The sequence below is a fragment of the Lathamus discolor genome, chromosome 2 (genome assembly GCF_037157495.1).
Source record: "Lathamus discolor isolate bLatDis1 chromosome 2, bLatDis1.hap1, whole genome shotgun sequence".
NCBI classification, from domain to species: Eukaryota; Metazoa; Chordata; class Aves; order Psittaciformes; family Psittacidae; genus Lathamus; species Lathamus discolor.
Window position 1 is genome coordinate 121,175,032 of NC_088885.1, and position 16,143 is coordinate 121,191,174.

The following is a 16,143-nucleotide window of genomic DNA, read 5'->3' on the forward strand; positions in this document are numbered from 1 at the left end:
AATAATAATAAATTACCAGATACAAAATAAAGATCTGAGCCTTTCTCTTACTAAGCAGAAAAACAAGGATGTGGCTCTGTAAGTAGGAAATTGGTTGTAGGTGTAGTCGTATTTTTTTTAATGGTGTTTTTTGCTTTTCGTTTATTCCTGTTTGCATATCCTAATTATGTGGAAGTCTTCAGTTTGGAAGCTGAAGTGTGATTTCTCCAAGTATCTTTTGGTGAGCGAGTGCGTGAGTGAGTGCCAGTTTCTTGGAGCTTGTTAACTTGCCCATGACAGTTTCTTCGTGGCTCAAATATGGCAGCTGATGTCTGACTGCTTTAAAGTAGTAACGAACGCCGTCAGATTCTTTGTGTGCCTAGTAGTGTGATCCTGTGGCTTCGTTTCAAACAAGCAAGCATGTGTATGGAAACAAGTTCTCCCTTGCTCTGTGATTTCTGTTGGTGGACTGTGGTTGACTTCTGGCAAAAATACTACCTAGTGGTGGAGTATGAAGTCGTGTAAAACCAGTCCTGATAGCAATGGGCTTGTCATGTACGCTAGAGGCATAACGGTCAGAAAATAGCTCGCAAACATTTCCGTTTGCTAGTGTTAAATGGTGGTTTTGTCAGTGTTGGCTAAAAATGAGTGAGGTAGGAGTTGAACCCAGCTTATGAATAAATGCCACCAAGTCAAATTCTACTGCGCTTTAAGGGAAACAGCACCAAATGTAAGCAAAATGTCTCTTGTTGCTTTGGTATTTAAACTTTTACGACAAAATGGCTTAGGACGGAAGCAGTAGTTTCAGTCTCAGTGGAAAATGGAGACTTCTCAAAGCTGCTGCACTGGAAAAGTATATTGTTTGCTGTGGTTCTCCCTTTTTATTGCACTCTATGCCAAGCCTGTAATCATGGTATTTAGAAACCCCTCCCCTTGATTAGTGACCTTATCTTTCCATGAAACTACATGGGTCCATAGGCTTCTGAATAACTGCTGTACGTTTAACTCCCAGGTGCACCAGAAGAGCTCTTAGTTAGACAGAATTCCTGAGCTCCCGAGCCCAGCTGGATGTTTCATGTTGTAGTATAAAAGTACCAGAAAAGATGGTGTGAGACAAAAGGAGATGGTAGTTAAAGATGAACCTTGCTCTTTTACTAGTCACTAGCACCAGATTATTTCATTGTAATGGAAATGCCACTGTGTTTGAAGGATTTCTTCTCCCCTCCTCATTTTGTGAAGACCTTTAACTGCGTGGTTAGGCTTCATCACTTAATCTAGGAATTTACAGAAAGGTAATGCAAAGTTCACAGAGTAGTGATGTGGTGTGGTGTGACTGTGTCAACTTGAATTGTTTAGTATGTTTGCAACAACTTGAGCTTTTTTCTCGCCGTCAAGTCCATTCCCAAGAATGATGGGTTGAGTGTGCAAGTGTCTCATCCAGTTGTCATTCTGTCAGAATCACCGGTGAGCTGATGTGTGTGGCTATTGTTTGCTTTTGAGGAAGGCAGATATTACACTTCCTAAGCCAAAAAGAAACTTTTATCAGACAAAGCTTGATCTTTCTGTAAGTGTTTGAAATTATGCCTGTGTATTGCAGGTGAATGCCCAGACTGCATGCTGCCTGGTGACTGCTACCTCTGTGGACAGAAGGATTAGAATTTCAGCCCCCTGGCTTTCCTGTGCAGATTCACTTTATAGTCTTATTCCTGTTTAGTTGCCTGTGTGTTAAAGAGCGTGTTTTTATTTATACTTGCTCTCAAAAAGAAAGGCAATAATGATAGTGTATCAATTTTTATTGTACTGAACTATGGTTTTTTTTGTTCCCAGATGCTTCCAAGGGTGGTAGTTAACCATGTACTATGCAAACTCTTGCAGGAAAATGAATTTGTTATCTGTTAATGAAAACTAAATCACAATGATTTTAGCTTATTTCAAAGTATCTAAATTATTTAGGATCCGAAGTCTTAATTTTTTTCGATTAATGCTTTAGTCTACTTTTTTCCTTTTAGACTTTACAGTAAATATAAATGGTTTCTTATGTGCAAAATGATATCCTATAATAAAAAATCCCACAATTTTTGTCTTCCTCAGGGCTTGAACTGACCTTTAAATGTGAAAGATCTTTTGATCACTTATTTTAGTAGTCTTACTTTTTGCACTTTTTATGATCCCTGCAGTTTTAAATGTGGCTTGCACAAATTGAACCACATCTAAAATATAATAATGGCCTGTACGAAATCCTGGAACTAAATTTGTTCACCAATAAGTTGAGTTGATCAAGAAGCTGGTAAAAGACTGCTTTCTCCTTGTACGGTTCCTTGTATTTATCTTCAAAAGTTTTATACTCAGGGTGCTATTTATCTGTCACCATTAATTAAAGCATTATCTAGCATGCAAACTGGTTTAAGCAGTAGGGAAAATAGTTTCTTGGTGCTCTAAGAAATTTAAAGGAAATGTTTTTGAGTTGTGTAGTAATGGCATATGATAGCTTTCTGCTTAAAGAAAAAAAAATTAAAACCAACCCTAGAAGCATATGTTTGTGGTGTGTTAATTTTTTTGCCAGATTTTCATGTCTTAATTTCAGTTTCTTTACCAGTCTATTGAAGGACTCAGCGTGGTGCCTTATGAGACCTCTGAGGGCTGGTGTGAAAATCTAGAAAATCTAAAGTCAAAGCTTCAGAGGTTTCAAAACTTCTCAGTAAGATTTTTGGCATGGAGATAGAATTAATTCAGATTTGTAATAACAGCCACTGTAGTTGATGCTGCAAAAATATAAATCCAGGGTAAGACATGCAGGAAAATGTATGGAGGTAAGTGTAGGTACAGGGTTGCTGGGAAAAATTCAGTATTGACAATTTCACAGGTGTGTTTCTGCAGAATGATTGTTGGTGCTCCCTTTTTTTCACTAGTCAAAAAGACAGTCAAGTGAAAATGAAGCCTGTTTGGAGGCACCACTAAATAGTTCTTGTGTCCATGAGCTGCCCCCTCTGTGGGAGAGGAGGGAAGGAAAGGAATTCTTCCATCTCTGATCCATATATTTGGAAATCCCTACTGTTATTAGTCAGAGGCCTAAAAAATATACTGTATTTTGCTTCAAAACCAATATTGAATATGTGTATATATTACTGTAGGAGCAGTGGTTTAGGTATTTTAGTCAAGAAGATAGCTGTTGTATAATAATGCCTACATAAGTGTGGAGTCTTCTGTTGGCTTGCCTTGGAGACAAATAAATTTGTTTTCTATTTAATTGAGTGCTGGGCTGTTTTTTTCAATTCTCATAGAAGCTCAGCAATAAGCCCTGAGCACAGAATAAATTCTTTATCCTGTGTGATTTGTGTGTATTTGTCTTTTAAGTCTGTTTAACAAAGTAGCGCAACAAATTTAGGATTAGCGACATGCTAGTTAGCTTTGCTGAAGGAGCCTGGGTCAGAAAAATGGGGAAAATAGTAGTTTTTGCATTAGGTATGATTAGCTGGCACAAGGATTAGCTGTATCATGCATTTCTTTTCAAACGGTTCCTGACCTCACGGGTGCAGGGATGTTGTGATCCAGCTGTAGCAGTATAAATTTGGCAAGGAAAAGAAGCAGAGGTTTTGTGCAGATTTGTATATTGGCAGTTTAATATTCTCAGCACATGGGCTTTCCTTTTACTTCTCACAAATTGAAAAATAATGTTGATTTAGTACCAAGTGTCCGTTGTTACGGACTGTTTGTATTTAATGCTCCTTACTGCTTTTAGTGCGTTTATGGTTTTTCTTTCTTTGGATCCACTAACACTTACAATATGGAAGGCTGTTAATACCAGCTTACATCAGGTATCACTTGCTAAAGTTTCTGATACATAATGAATACAAATTTTAAATTTCAGTAACATGAAATGTGGACTCTAAAATTCTGCTTTTTAATCTAGGCTTATTTGGTTAGGCTGTGTTAAATCTATTCCTAAATATACTCAAGCTTTATTTTTTTTTTCCATTATTTTCATTTGGGATCAAATCTCTTTGAACTGTGTAGACAAGCACCTGTGCTCATTTTAATCCCTGTGTAGTTTTCATCAATTATCACAGCAGGCAAGAAGAAAATCAAATTGTAAAATGCTTTTGAAAAGTAAATACGTTCAACCTGGTGTTCAGGTTTCTGTTTTAATCAGACATCATCTGTATTCATGTTTTTACACCAAGCTGGGTAAGGGAGGGGCACAAAACGCCTTTTTTTGTTTTCATTGTTAAATACCTGGTTTGAAGTGCCCTGGTGTAGGATGGGTCTAATATGTTAGTGTTTGTGTGTGTGCAGATTTTATATATTTATTTCTTTTAAGCTGGAGAAAAATCTAGGTCAAGAGATTTCATTTTTATTAATTACTTAAAGCTTGATTCAACAAAAATTCAACAATCTCTGTGGCTAGAAAGCTTTCGGACTGGTAAAGCCCTGGGGAGAAAGGAACCCACTGCACTTAAGACATGGGTGGGAGCATTTCCCTTTCTATTGGGGTGTTAAAACACTCGCCTTCTCCCCATGTGTTTGTGACGGCCACCATAAAAGCTCACTAGGCCACGCTCTTTCTGTGTTTCTCAGTATAGGGCCACGCTTGGGGGTGGGTACTGTTGGTGTTTCTCTCCCATCCCGTGTATGTCCACGGTTCAGCCTATGTGCCATACCATGGCCCCAGCCTTCCAGTGCTGCTTTGGCCTCCTGACTGTGGGTCATAGAATCACAGAATCAACTGGGTTGGAAAAGATCTTTAAGATTATCAAGTCCAACCGTTACAGCAGGACTGCCAAGACCACCACTAAACCATGTCACTGAGAGCCTCATCTACACATTTTCTGAACACTTCCAGGGATGGTGATTCTGTCACTTCCCTGGGCAGCCTGTTCCAATGCCTGAGCACCATTTTGGTGGAAAAATTTTTTCCTAATATCCAATCTAAACCTCTTGGCCTAAAATTATGATGATCATTTGCGTGGAATGTGATCATCCATAGGAAATAAGGCAGGTCTTGTGGTGTTGCTCTTGCCACAGCACTCTTTTCTTCTATTCATGAAAACATTTCTGTGAGCTAAATAAATAAATACATACAAAATCTTGCCAATTCTTGTTTTAGTTCACTGGGGGATACCAAGACATGGAGTATCTCCCTTGGCCTTGTCTAGCTTTCTGATTCCTCTTCCTCTGCAATCACCTCCCTGTGTGTTTAGCTCCACAGCACCAGTGCTTTGGCCTGGTGTTAAATGTGTAAACTGGAGAAATTGGGAAAACTATTAAATTGGGAAAATTGTTAAATTGGGAAAACTGTTAAATATGTGAAGTGGAAGAACAGGGAAATTCTTGGCGCTCTTTTAGCTGCAGTAATCAACTGTATTAAAATTTTAAACAAACTTGGAGAAAATACTTCTTATATAGTCTTTAATTTCCCCTTAAGCTTCTGTGTCCCTAGAACCAAAGGCAAGGGTAGTTAAATTAGCATAATTAAACATGGAACAACTTACACACGCAGGAGATGTAATGAATTTTCCAGCAGTTTGCAAGTTCTGTAAATCAAGATAAGAGGTTTCTCTAAAATGTGCTGTTTGTAAGCTACGGATCTGTACTTGACAAAAAAATTAGGTTAAGTAAGTTTGATGCCATCTGTCTTGACATCTTGGAGTTGTTTCTGGAGCAGTTGCTTCCAATGTGAAGTTTTAGAGAATTGGTCTCTATTTTGATGTCTAATACTGTGTCAAGGAGAGCAAACTTGAGGAAGAAAAGGTCATTTTAAGTGTAAAAACCTGACGCTTCTTTTCCTCCTGTTCTTCCCCAAGATCTTGTAGATGTGAGAGAGGTCAGAAACCCTCCCATCCTCTGGTGCAGGACCTGCCAGTGGTACCTGTCTGCCTGCAAAACTTGGGTTTGTGCTGACAAAAGACAATAAATACTATATTTATCGCTTTCAGGGGAAGTTTTCCAGTGTGTGGAGCTGCAGGTTGTAACTTCCTAAAGTGCGATGCGCAGAAGCCTTAGATACTGTAGTCAGCCTGTGTGACTAATATAATTGCGTCTTCTCATTCAATAAGTACTATAGATGTGAAGCAGACTTCGAAGCAACTCAGTTGACACCCACGCAGGACTAAATAGTAACATCCCAAATAAATTGCTGTGTGGTGTAAGTGCTAAAGTGTTGTCAATGCAAAGAGAGCTAGTTCCCAGCAATTCGTTGTATGTTGAAAATCTCTTTTTAATCCAGCAAATTTCAATTTGCGTAGTTATGTTTTTTTTGCATGTAAAATGAGCAAAGATTATCTAGATCACTAAAAACATGAAACACGGGAGAGAAAAATGTGAAAGTATTTTATGTATACCTTATCAAATTCTGTTCACATCCCACATATTTTATTGTAAATTTTATAGCTAGTGACCAAAGAGTGACTTTTGGTATACTACCTGTCTTGGGTTCAGCTACAGCAGGAACAGTATAGCTTCTTTGAAGTGTAATAAAATAATTATTGCCTATTTTGTGGCAAGGGAATTGGAACATACTCTGCTTGAATTCCATCATGTGAACCACTTCAACAGGGTCTTAAGGAGGCATGCTTCTGAAAATTTCTCCCCTCCTTTATTTGCATACAGACATAATTGGAAACTCATTTGTTTCCACAGTACGAAAATGTATCAGTAGAAATGATAGCACTGCAATTGAGGTTAAGGTAGAAATATTTTTAGGTGTTGGACTTAATTTTGAGTGTGTTTTTCTTTTGTCTTTAGTGCCTTGGAGCTTAATTTTTTGTTACATGAGCACCTTCTTAGATGCCTTATACATTTGAGCTTACAATTCAGAATGTTCAACTTCAGTGTTTGGGGTTTAATACTTGTTTGGGGGGGCCTGTCTTTGTACTAACTTGCACAGAATTTTCTGCAGAAACATCAGCATATCTGATACAGCAAATGTTAGCAACTTTTACAAAGGAGAATATTGACATTTTATTAGTCTGGCGAAATCATTGAAATGCACACTGGTAGGGATATGTGAGGGATTCTGCTGAAAAAAAAACCATGTTCTGATATACAGAAATGTTGCATGTATTTTTTGAGATCTTTTTGTAACCCAAGTGAGCGGCATTATTTCCTTAGCTGTGGGACCATTTGAAATTCCGAAGATTACCCAGTGCAGGTGTTAGTGATCTATCTTTATTAGTTAAAAAAGAATTGCCAGGTAGTTTCAAAAGGAGTGACAGGGTAGGATGATCTCTCAGTTGCCTTTTGGCTTCAGGGTAGAAGAGGCTTAGCTCTGTGGACTGATGACATGCAGCTTTCAGGTTGCAACCTCACATGCATCCTTTCTCTTCTTTCTGACTGCTGCTGTGAAATAACTGTCTTCTTTATGAATTCTGTTCCTGTTTTGAAAGCTTCTTTTAAAATACTGGACGCTCCTTCCTTCCTCCCTGACCTTAGTGCTGTTAAATAAGAGTTACCAAAGGAAGATAATGCACATGACAACCCATGTAAAAGCCCTATCAGCTGTTTTGGTCTTTCATCCTGCATGTAGTGATACAATACAAATGCTTGATGTCCTGCCTTGGTATTTTTATTTATAAGGTATGACAAAAGTGTCAAAAGTCTATGTTTGAGTTGTCAGAACAGTGTGAGAATATAGTCTCTTAAGCTCCTGATTTGACATTTGACAAAAGTGGCCCAAATCAACATCAGGCTGTTGCCACTTTGATGCCTTGCCATAGCAACCTGACACAAGGTTGATAAATGTTTATAAAAGAAGCAATAAGTTGCTAAGTCCTCAGAAAGCAAGTGTAAGACCTTCTGATTCAAACTGTTGATTTATACTGCTCTTAGTGGTAGTAGTTGGTTTGGCTGCTTGCCCCTTGCCTGTGTTTGCCAGCTTCCTACTACTTGGAGAGGATCAGTTGCCTGGATTCACTTTCTCTGGGATGTGGAAGTGCTGTAGTGCTGCGCTGACATTGTTTTCATTAAAATCATTTAACCAGTACCCAGATTTTGATAACGAGCTTTAAACAAGGAAAAGTGAACAATCATGGGATCTTAAATATGTTTTTTTACTTTTGTCCAGAATTGCCCCAAGTAGCCTAAGCTGGAGTTGCATCAGTTATGAAGCAGTTTCCTTCTCTGCCTCTCAAAATTGTGGTGTGCAGCATAAGAATGTTATTAAATGCATCTGATGAAGGAAGACTTTGCAGAGTTGACATCTTGTGCTTAATTCCTGCTTTTGTAAGTACCTACTGTGTTGTTCTAAGCGCTGAGCCCATGGCCTAGGGATGGGTTTCACTTCTTGTCGTCCAGGGAGAAAGGCCTTTGGTAAGACATCTTGTCCTCACGAGTGTGATGCAAGGACTCCTGTTTCAGCCTCATTAAAGTTGGATTATTGATATCCTGTGTTCTACTGTATATTGCCCTTGCACCTGGCTTTTTTTCCTGTGTGGGCTGGAAAGTCTTTCAGGACAGAGGAAAATTTGCCTTTACAGGCTGTAACATCCAGCTGTATTTCAGTCATGCCTAACAAAGTGATAAATCAGTGATCGTGTTCCTCAGTTTATTCCTCCTGCCAGTCGTTTCTTATTTCTTCTGAAGTACATAACCTGGGGGGGGGGTGTTGTGTGTGGTGTTTTTTGTGTGTGTGTTTGCAGATGTCTCAATATTTATTCTAGTTCTCAACTTTATATTATATAAATTCCTGTTGTGTTGGCTAGAGAGCAAATGAAGGTGACCTGAAACTCCTCCAAAATGCGTGCATGGCTCAGTATTCAGTAACCATCTGGCACTTTTATACTTCTCGGTCTTCCGTAGATCTGGTGAAAGTCCCCTACTGCCTCTAGTCATTCAGGTACTTTGGAGAACCACTCTTGCAGTTGCCTGGCATTGATCTTTGGCAGAATTGCTTGGGCAGGTTTTACCTCAGCATTTGTGTCCTGAAAACCTGAGAGCTGTCTTGATCTGATCATTTGATGGGATTGTGTATCACTTTTATTGTTTTGAATGTGGGTCATTGTCCCTTGGTCATAGCCAGGGGAGAACTAACACATCTCATGTGGTGGTTCAGTACCCGGATAGAAGGCTTAGGAATGCCATGTTTCTTGCACAGCTTGTCTTGTGCAAATATGGCAAGATGAGGGGAAGATTAGAGGCTACAGCAAATTTGTTTCATAATTTGCGTAAAAATCGCACTTCTCCAACTGTGGTTGGATTTGAAACAAAAACAGTCATGAGTCCAAATCTGTCAAGGGCATTAAATAACATTTGTGTAACTTTGATGTTGCAAAGACTTTTGAAAGGGTCTATGTGTTCCAGAGTATCTTTCTTAAAATCATAATGGTGTTGCTATTAAAAGCCAGAGAGGTGTCACCCTTATCAGGTTTAAAATCTCTCATGCATAGTTCATGCTTTTAGTTCCATGCTTTTCTTTCATGCTTAGTTGAATTCCAGCTCTACCCATTAAGTACTGCTAATCTTCGGAAAGTTTGTTGTGAGAATGCAGACAGGGTGGTGTAATGCGTGTAATTCTCTCTGCAGCTGCATATAATTATACTCATGTATATTTTCATGAATGTCTTGTATTAAGATTTCTCCTAAATATCAGGCAGAGATGGTGATAGCGTATGGTTTCTCCTAATGTCTGTCCTAAAGTCAAACCAATTACTCTGCTTGCATCTCATGCACAAAGTGGTTATGCTTTCACAGGGGCTATGAAAAATGAATAAAGCTAAATTGCAAACTCAAAAAAAGGGGACTTAGGATTTGGTCTACTTCAGGTGCTGCACCCAGGCTGTCATTCAGAAACCCTTGTACTATACATACCTTTAAGACTGTGTATGCTGACATGTTCTCTAGATCATCACTAAAAACTCAGTGCACGCTTTTTTTATAAATGGAAGTATCCAGGGTTGTGTCCAAGCCTTAATTCACTTTTGGGACCCCCAAATCATTAGTCTCATTGGTATCCCTGAATGAGTTAATTACTTTAATGATGCCCTTTGTAGGACCTTAATTGACTTTGACTACTAGAGAAATTCTTACAAAGAGTCTCTTGCCTTAATTTCAACTTCTGTTCCCTATTTTATGGTTCTCTGTAATGTCTGTAATAATAAGGCAGTGTAGTATTTTGCTGTTTCCTTTCACAGGGAAAGCTTAAACTGGATTGTTTTGACTGAATTTCCTAGTCATGTTTACTTAAAATTCATCATGGTACCAGGCTTCCTGTTAAGCCTATCTTCTCTCATTACTTTGTGCCGATTTTGGCTGGGATAGGGTTAATTTTCTTCACAGTAGCTGGTATGGGGTTATGTTTTGGATTTGTGCTGAAAACAGTTGGTAATACAGGGATGTTTTCGTTATTGCTGAGCAGTACTTACACAGGGTCAAGGCTTTTTCTGCTCCTCACAGCACCCCATGCTTGAATTGCTATACTTGCTTTTTGTCATATACCTTATTTTCCTCACTGTTTCACAGCTTTTCTTTCAAGTCTGAGCTCTGCCATTGTCACCAAACCTAGAAACATTCACAAGTATACAGGCTTTCTTCTTGTGAGTCCCTTTGCAAGAGGGGCAGAGACTGTACATTAGAAGATTGTACATTAGCATATATACTCAGCTCGTAAATGTGCTGTTGCAGTTTTTAGTTAGTACCTCTTGAATTGTGTTTGTGCTTTCAACTGGGAAGCACTTTCAATCATCTGCTGCTTTTCAGTGGAGCTTCTTGGAGGGGCGGTTCTCCATCACAGTTGTGTCCATCCTCTTTGATAACTACCTATCTTAGTTGTTTGTATCAGCAGACCTGAATCTGACTGCTTTTTTTGCTGTCATTCATATGCTTGGCATCCAGCTGTTGTTCCTGAGGCACACAAGGAAAGTGGCAAAATGGAAACGCATTAGGTCCATCAAATACTGTAATTTCCCTGCCTTTCATTACCCTCCAAGACAGTTTCTTCCTCAAGAGACATGCCATCTCTTTTTACTCATCTTTGGAGCCCTGTTTTACTGGGCTCCCCACTGATGCGTAAAAATCCTAATTATTTCCATCATAATGTCTATACTTACTTTCATCCTTTTTGTTTTTAAATCTAGAAAAAGAAAACCCATCCTGCAGAACCAGGTAGCATGCTGGCCAGAAAACCTATTTTTCTGTTTTCCTTTTTTTCCTTTGTTTTTCTATTATACTTTCATGACTGATTTATTCCAGGAAAGTGTGAGACCTCCATTAAAATGCTCCTAGGATAAATACCTATTTTATTATTTACTTTTATAAACTTAAGAGGAGTCCAGTGAGGAACACTGGAAGGACAGAAGCTCTGATATTGTAAGTAATTACATGATTGCTTTGAGGACTCTGTTTTGTTTTCCTGATAAATGGGACAGCAGTGCATGCAGATTGTAAATTGACAGCTTGTCTGTACCTGATGTATTTTCATAGGCATAGTTAATCCATAACTGATACAAACCTTAAATAAAATCCTCGGTCTTGGAGATTAGAAAAGACACCATCTGAGAATGTGGGCAGAAAGCTAACGAGGGTAAAATGAAAACTCTGCTTTTTTGTCTCTTATTTATATTTTACAAATGTTCATATGTATGTACCTGCAAACAAAAAAAAATAGTGTGCTGGGTTTTGGTAATATGCTTTGGTGGAAGCTTTCTGTCAGTATAATTAACATTTATGAGATGAATGTACCTTCTGCTTCTTCTGTAAATGTGTTGTAACTCCCCTGGCAGTATATAGTGGCTGGATAGCTGTGCTCATCCAGAGCCGCCTAGTGGGATGCTTACAGCTGCAAGAATAGTGGTAGTGAAACTGTGAAACTTTTAAAGACATTGCTGCCTTCCAGCTGTCGAGTTGATGTAACTCTTGGTTGGGAAAATTACCAGCATTTTCTTCAAACTTTGTGGTTAGTAAGGCTCTATTTAGTTTCTCATAGTTGCCTTGCTTTACGATGAAATTTATTATTCTTAGTCTAAGTTGGGGCGAAGTTTAACAGTTGTGTATAAAGTCAGACAGTGTGAAAGCTAAGGTTTCCAGCTCAGAAGTATAACCTCCAATATTGAAGATACTTATGCATTTATATGCCACCAAAGGTAGTATAGAGCAGTGTATACCATAACACTCTGAAATGTGAACACTGGAAGCCTGACTTCTTATTTTTCTGGTTTTCTCTAATTTGATTTTTTTCTGGTTTTCTCTAATTTGATTCTTCCTTTTTTTTCTTTTTTTCCCCCAGTGGTTTAATGCTGGGTAAGTGAGCAGATTACGGCTTAGTTTTATTGTTGTTTTTAATGAAAACATGTCTATCTACAGGAGTAGGAACTGTTGGAATTAGTGGATGTGGCTTCTTCCTAACACACTAATTAAGTTTTCTGAAAGTTGTGTTCTGTAAATTGAGTACACCTTCTAATTTATGTTGAATGTGAGCTTTTTACCTGAAAGCTGTAGAGATGTGAGAGTAGCGAGTCAGAACCTTCTGCCTATGAAAATTCAGGGACTGTATTAAGAGACTAATTCCTACCCCTCCCTCCGCCAATATCCACTGGTTAATATTTCTTTGTTTCTAGTTACATGTACAGCTGTGATCTCCTATACCTCTTCTGCTTTGTTAAATAACTTTATTCTCAGGATCTGTGGTCTGTTTGGCTTCAGAAAGCATTCGTATCTCTTTTGGCACAGAAAGTATATCTTATTTACTTGAGTAGCTAGATTGTTTCAGTTTCCTGACTTCAGTTTCTCCCCAGTGGCAATGATTAAGGTAACGCCTTATCAAAGCATCAGCTATCAAACACTTAATCATTTGCTGCTGAGTTTCCGTATCAGCTTATTTCTTTGTCAAGAAATCCTGCATTTTTAAAGACTTTAGTTTGGATAATTGAAGCCTCAGGGTAGGCTCAAGTGAGGTTTTAAAGTTTAGATAGGTGCCTTTGGGACTGTTGGGAAATAAGCCCATTGATTCATTCACGGATCTTTCCGATGTAGGTGTGGCCTCTCTTGAGGTGTGTATTTTTGTGAGTGCTAAATCTTTGATTTCATATTTAGCAAGAGAATGAAAGAGAGGAAGAACATAGCAAGTGAGGATGAAAACTCTTTTTAGAAAGAAAGTCCAAAGACTTGTTGATACTGGACAGCGAAGCAGGAAACGACGTGTGTCATAAAAGGCTCTGGCTTGTTGGATAAAGGCTGAAACTCAGGATGTAGTCTATAAATACAAAATAGTTTCATAAAAATATTTTTAAAGTGCAGTTCTGAGTGTCTCAGAGAAGCTGACTGATAATTGTGCAGCCACTTAAATATATATATGTATATATATAGTGCATAGGCATACACACGCATACACTCATACCATACTTTCTGCTGTAAACATGAATATATTCAACTTAGTGTTACGTGTTTTCCATAGGAGACTGGCAACATTACCACCACCAGATGTAAATTTGGGAGCTACAACCTGTATTCTTTGCAGACTAAACCAGCAACTTGGTGGAGAAAAGGAGAGCAAGGGACTCCAATTTCAACAACGCAGAAAGGGAGGAATTCGTGAAGCTGGATATTTGCCTGCACAGACCCAATTTTTTTTTTCTCCACAGTATTGTATCATGCGTTTTTCATTTCAAGCAGTACATCCAGCAGCCTTCTAGGGGTTTTGGAGGTGTATTCTGTTCTGACCGGTTGGCAGCTGTAAAAATTATCACCTAACTTGGAGAGAAAATTGCTTATATTTGAACTTGTTTAAGCTGCTGGCCAAGAAGCATGGCATTACTAGCTGTAATTAATGGCCGTGTTCCCTTTTTTCCCACTGACTTGTTCAATATGAACTTACAGGGACCTTCAACTATGGGCTGTTGCCATAATTTTGTTCACAAAAGTGTGTTAGTTCTGAGACTGAAATGAGTATCAGTTCAGAGTTACTGCTTAAAATACAGTGATTTGGAATGTCAGAATAGAATCATAGAATAATTTGTAATAATACAAAAATGTGTTTTTCATTGGTCATCTGTTGTTGGGCTTTGTTGTACTAAACAAGGCAAGTTTGTTAAACATGCCTGTTTTTTCCTCCCATGGTTTTAAAATGCTAGGGTGTTTTTCTTTCTTCTTTTACCAAATACCATAATAATGATACTGCAACAGTCCCATAAGTGAGTAGCTGTAATGTTCTGTCACTCTGAATATGTCTGTGCCTTCATCTTCCTCTTGTTAGTTTTTGAATTTATAAGCGCTTACGTGAAGGTGCCCACGTGTCTCTGAAATCCCTCCATTGTTGCTCATTTCTGTTGTACTGCTGTTTCAAAGGCAGCCGGTCTCAAAGATGAAGGTCCATCCACCTACCCAACATAAATGAACTCTCATCTTAGGTTCTTAGATATAGTCGTGTCAAGACCCAAACTCAGGCAGGCTCTCCAGAGGCTTGGAGTGGGGAAGCCCAGGGTAACTGATACCTCACAAATATTGCTGCCTGTTCAGTGTGTTAACTATGAGACAACTGTTTTCTTGAATTTATTGCTTGAACAGATTTTTTCTGAGCAAAACAAAGTGTTCTGGTGTGCATATTTAACAAGGGTTGCTTTGTCACTTGGGTGGAGGTCATGTGCAGGGAGGTGAGATGGTTTGCCGGCTGGGTTTCTTGCCTGCAGTGGCACAGCACTCTTTTGACTCCTGGGCAGATGTTGTCTTGCCACTTGTGCTCTTCACTATGAAGCATTCTCAAAGTGTGTCTCTAAGCAGTTTCAGTATGTGGAAAATAATGACATGAGAGTAACCCGGAACTGATACTTGTAGTTGCCTGTTGAATTTTGGAGCTTGGAGATTATGCTGTTAGGACTAATAATACAAGTGCTAGAGAAATGTACAGCTGACTGAGTGTTCGGCTGGCATCATTAGCCACCTCTTTGCAGCCTTTCAGTCTCCAAAAGATGTACATTTCTGGTCACTGAAATTTATGTTGCTTAAGCTGAAAGATTCAACCTGAAAGGACACTTGTTGCCTGTTCTAAAACTGCGTCTTTGATGCACGATGATGAAGCTAAGTGCTTTCCCTGTTCCTGTGTCTCCAGGCACTGCACTGCTGCAGGAGCCTCTGGGAGTCTGTGGTTGAAGAGACCTGCCTCCGTCTGGAGACCTCTGCTAAAGGTGAAGACCTCCTAATAGGCCAGACAAGCCTTAGCAGGAGCCCAGAAGTCTTATATCAAGGTAAAGAGATTAATTTTTTAATAGTGAATTAAAGTGGTTGATACAATTTTCAAAATACGTATTTCTTTTCTTGCTAAATAAACACACAAATGCATCTCTGAGCTTTCTTCTGCTTTTATGTGTATTGCTGTTTGCTACCTGATACAAATGTTGTCATAAGAATGCTGGGGAGGGGATAAAAAAAACAACATAGTGCATTGTAGGTTAGAGCCAGAAGTAATTCCTTATGGTATTAGTAGAAAGATATATCCGCAGTCCTTTGTTGACAAGGGAACAGGCTGTTTCAGAGCTCTACAGCATGCTCTGTTTTTAGAATCATATCCCACTTTAATTGCCGTATTCAGAGCTTGCTTCAAGTGGCCGCAAAAATATGGAAACGCTCTCGGATGTCTTCAGCAAGGGGAGGAGAATGAGTTTTGCATATGATGAATTTCTGTTTACCAGTACTAGAATTACTTCTTCGTATGGTCATCCAGAACTCATAGTGGCTTGTAAAGGACAGATACTGATGGACGAAAGGGAAACATGACCCTAAGAACTGTGAACCTATTGGCACCTCAGACCCAGCACTTGGGGAGATTCGGCTACGCTGTGGTTTTGTTAGATAGCCAGGATTTTGAACATAGAATCATAGAATCATAGAATAGTTAGGGTTGGAAAGGACCTCAAGATCATCTAGTTCCAACCCCCTGCCATAGGCAGGGACACCTCACACTAAACCATCCCACACAAGGCTTCATCCAACCTGGCCTTGAACACTGCCAGGGATGGAGCACTCACAACCTCCCTGGGCAACCCATTCCAGTGCCTCACCACCCTAACAGGAAAGAATTTCCTCCTTATATCCAATCTAAACTTCCCCTGTTTAAGTTTTAACCTGTTACCCCTTGTCCTGTCACTACAGTCCCTGACGAAAAGACCCTCCCCAGCATCCCTATAGGCCCCCTTCAGATACTGGAAGGCTGCTATGAGGTCTCCACGCAGCCTTCTCTTCTCC

General features: G+C 39.2%; 1 protein-coding gene across 7 annotated transcripts in view; it reads left to right on the forward strand.

The window, feature by feature from the left end:
- Nucleotides 1-16,143, forward strand: part of FAM110B (family with sequence similarity 110 member B) — a 112,879-nt gene that overhangs the window by 15,413 nt on the left and 81,323 nt on the right. For 5 of the 7 annotated variants that reach the window (XM_065668320.1, XM_065668318.1, XM_065668319.1 and 2 more), the window contains exon 2: nucleotides 15,011-15,146. Coding sequence is in view for 1 of the 7 variants with exons in the window: in XM_065668324.1 (XP_065524396.1) it covers nucleotides 8,077-8,196; nucleotides 15,011-15,146 (256 nt within the window). In the remaining 6 variants the exon portion in view is untranslated. Of the gene's footprint in view, nucleotides 1-8,065; nucleotides 8,197-15,010; nucleotides 15,147-16,143 lie in introns of those variants that run through there. The other 2 variants (XM_065668324.1, XM_065668317.1) reach the window with 2 other exon arrangements.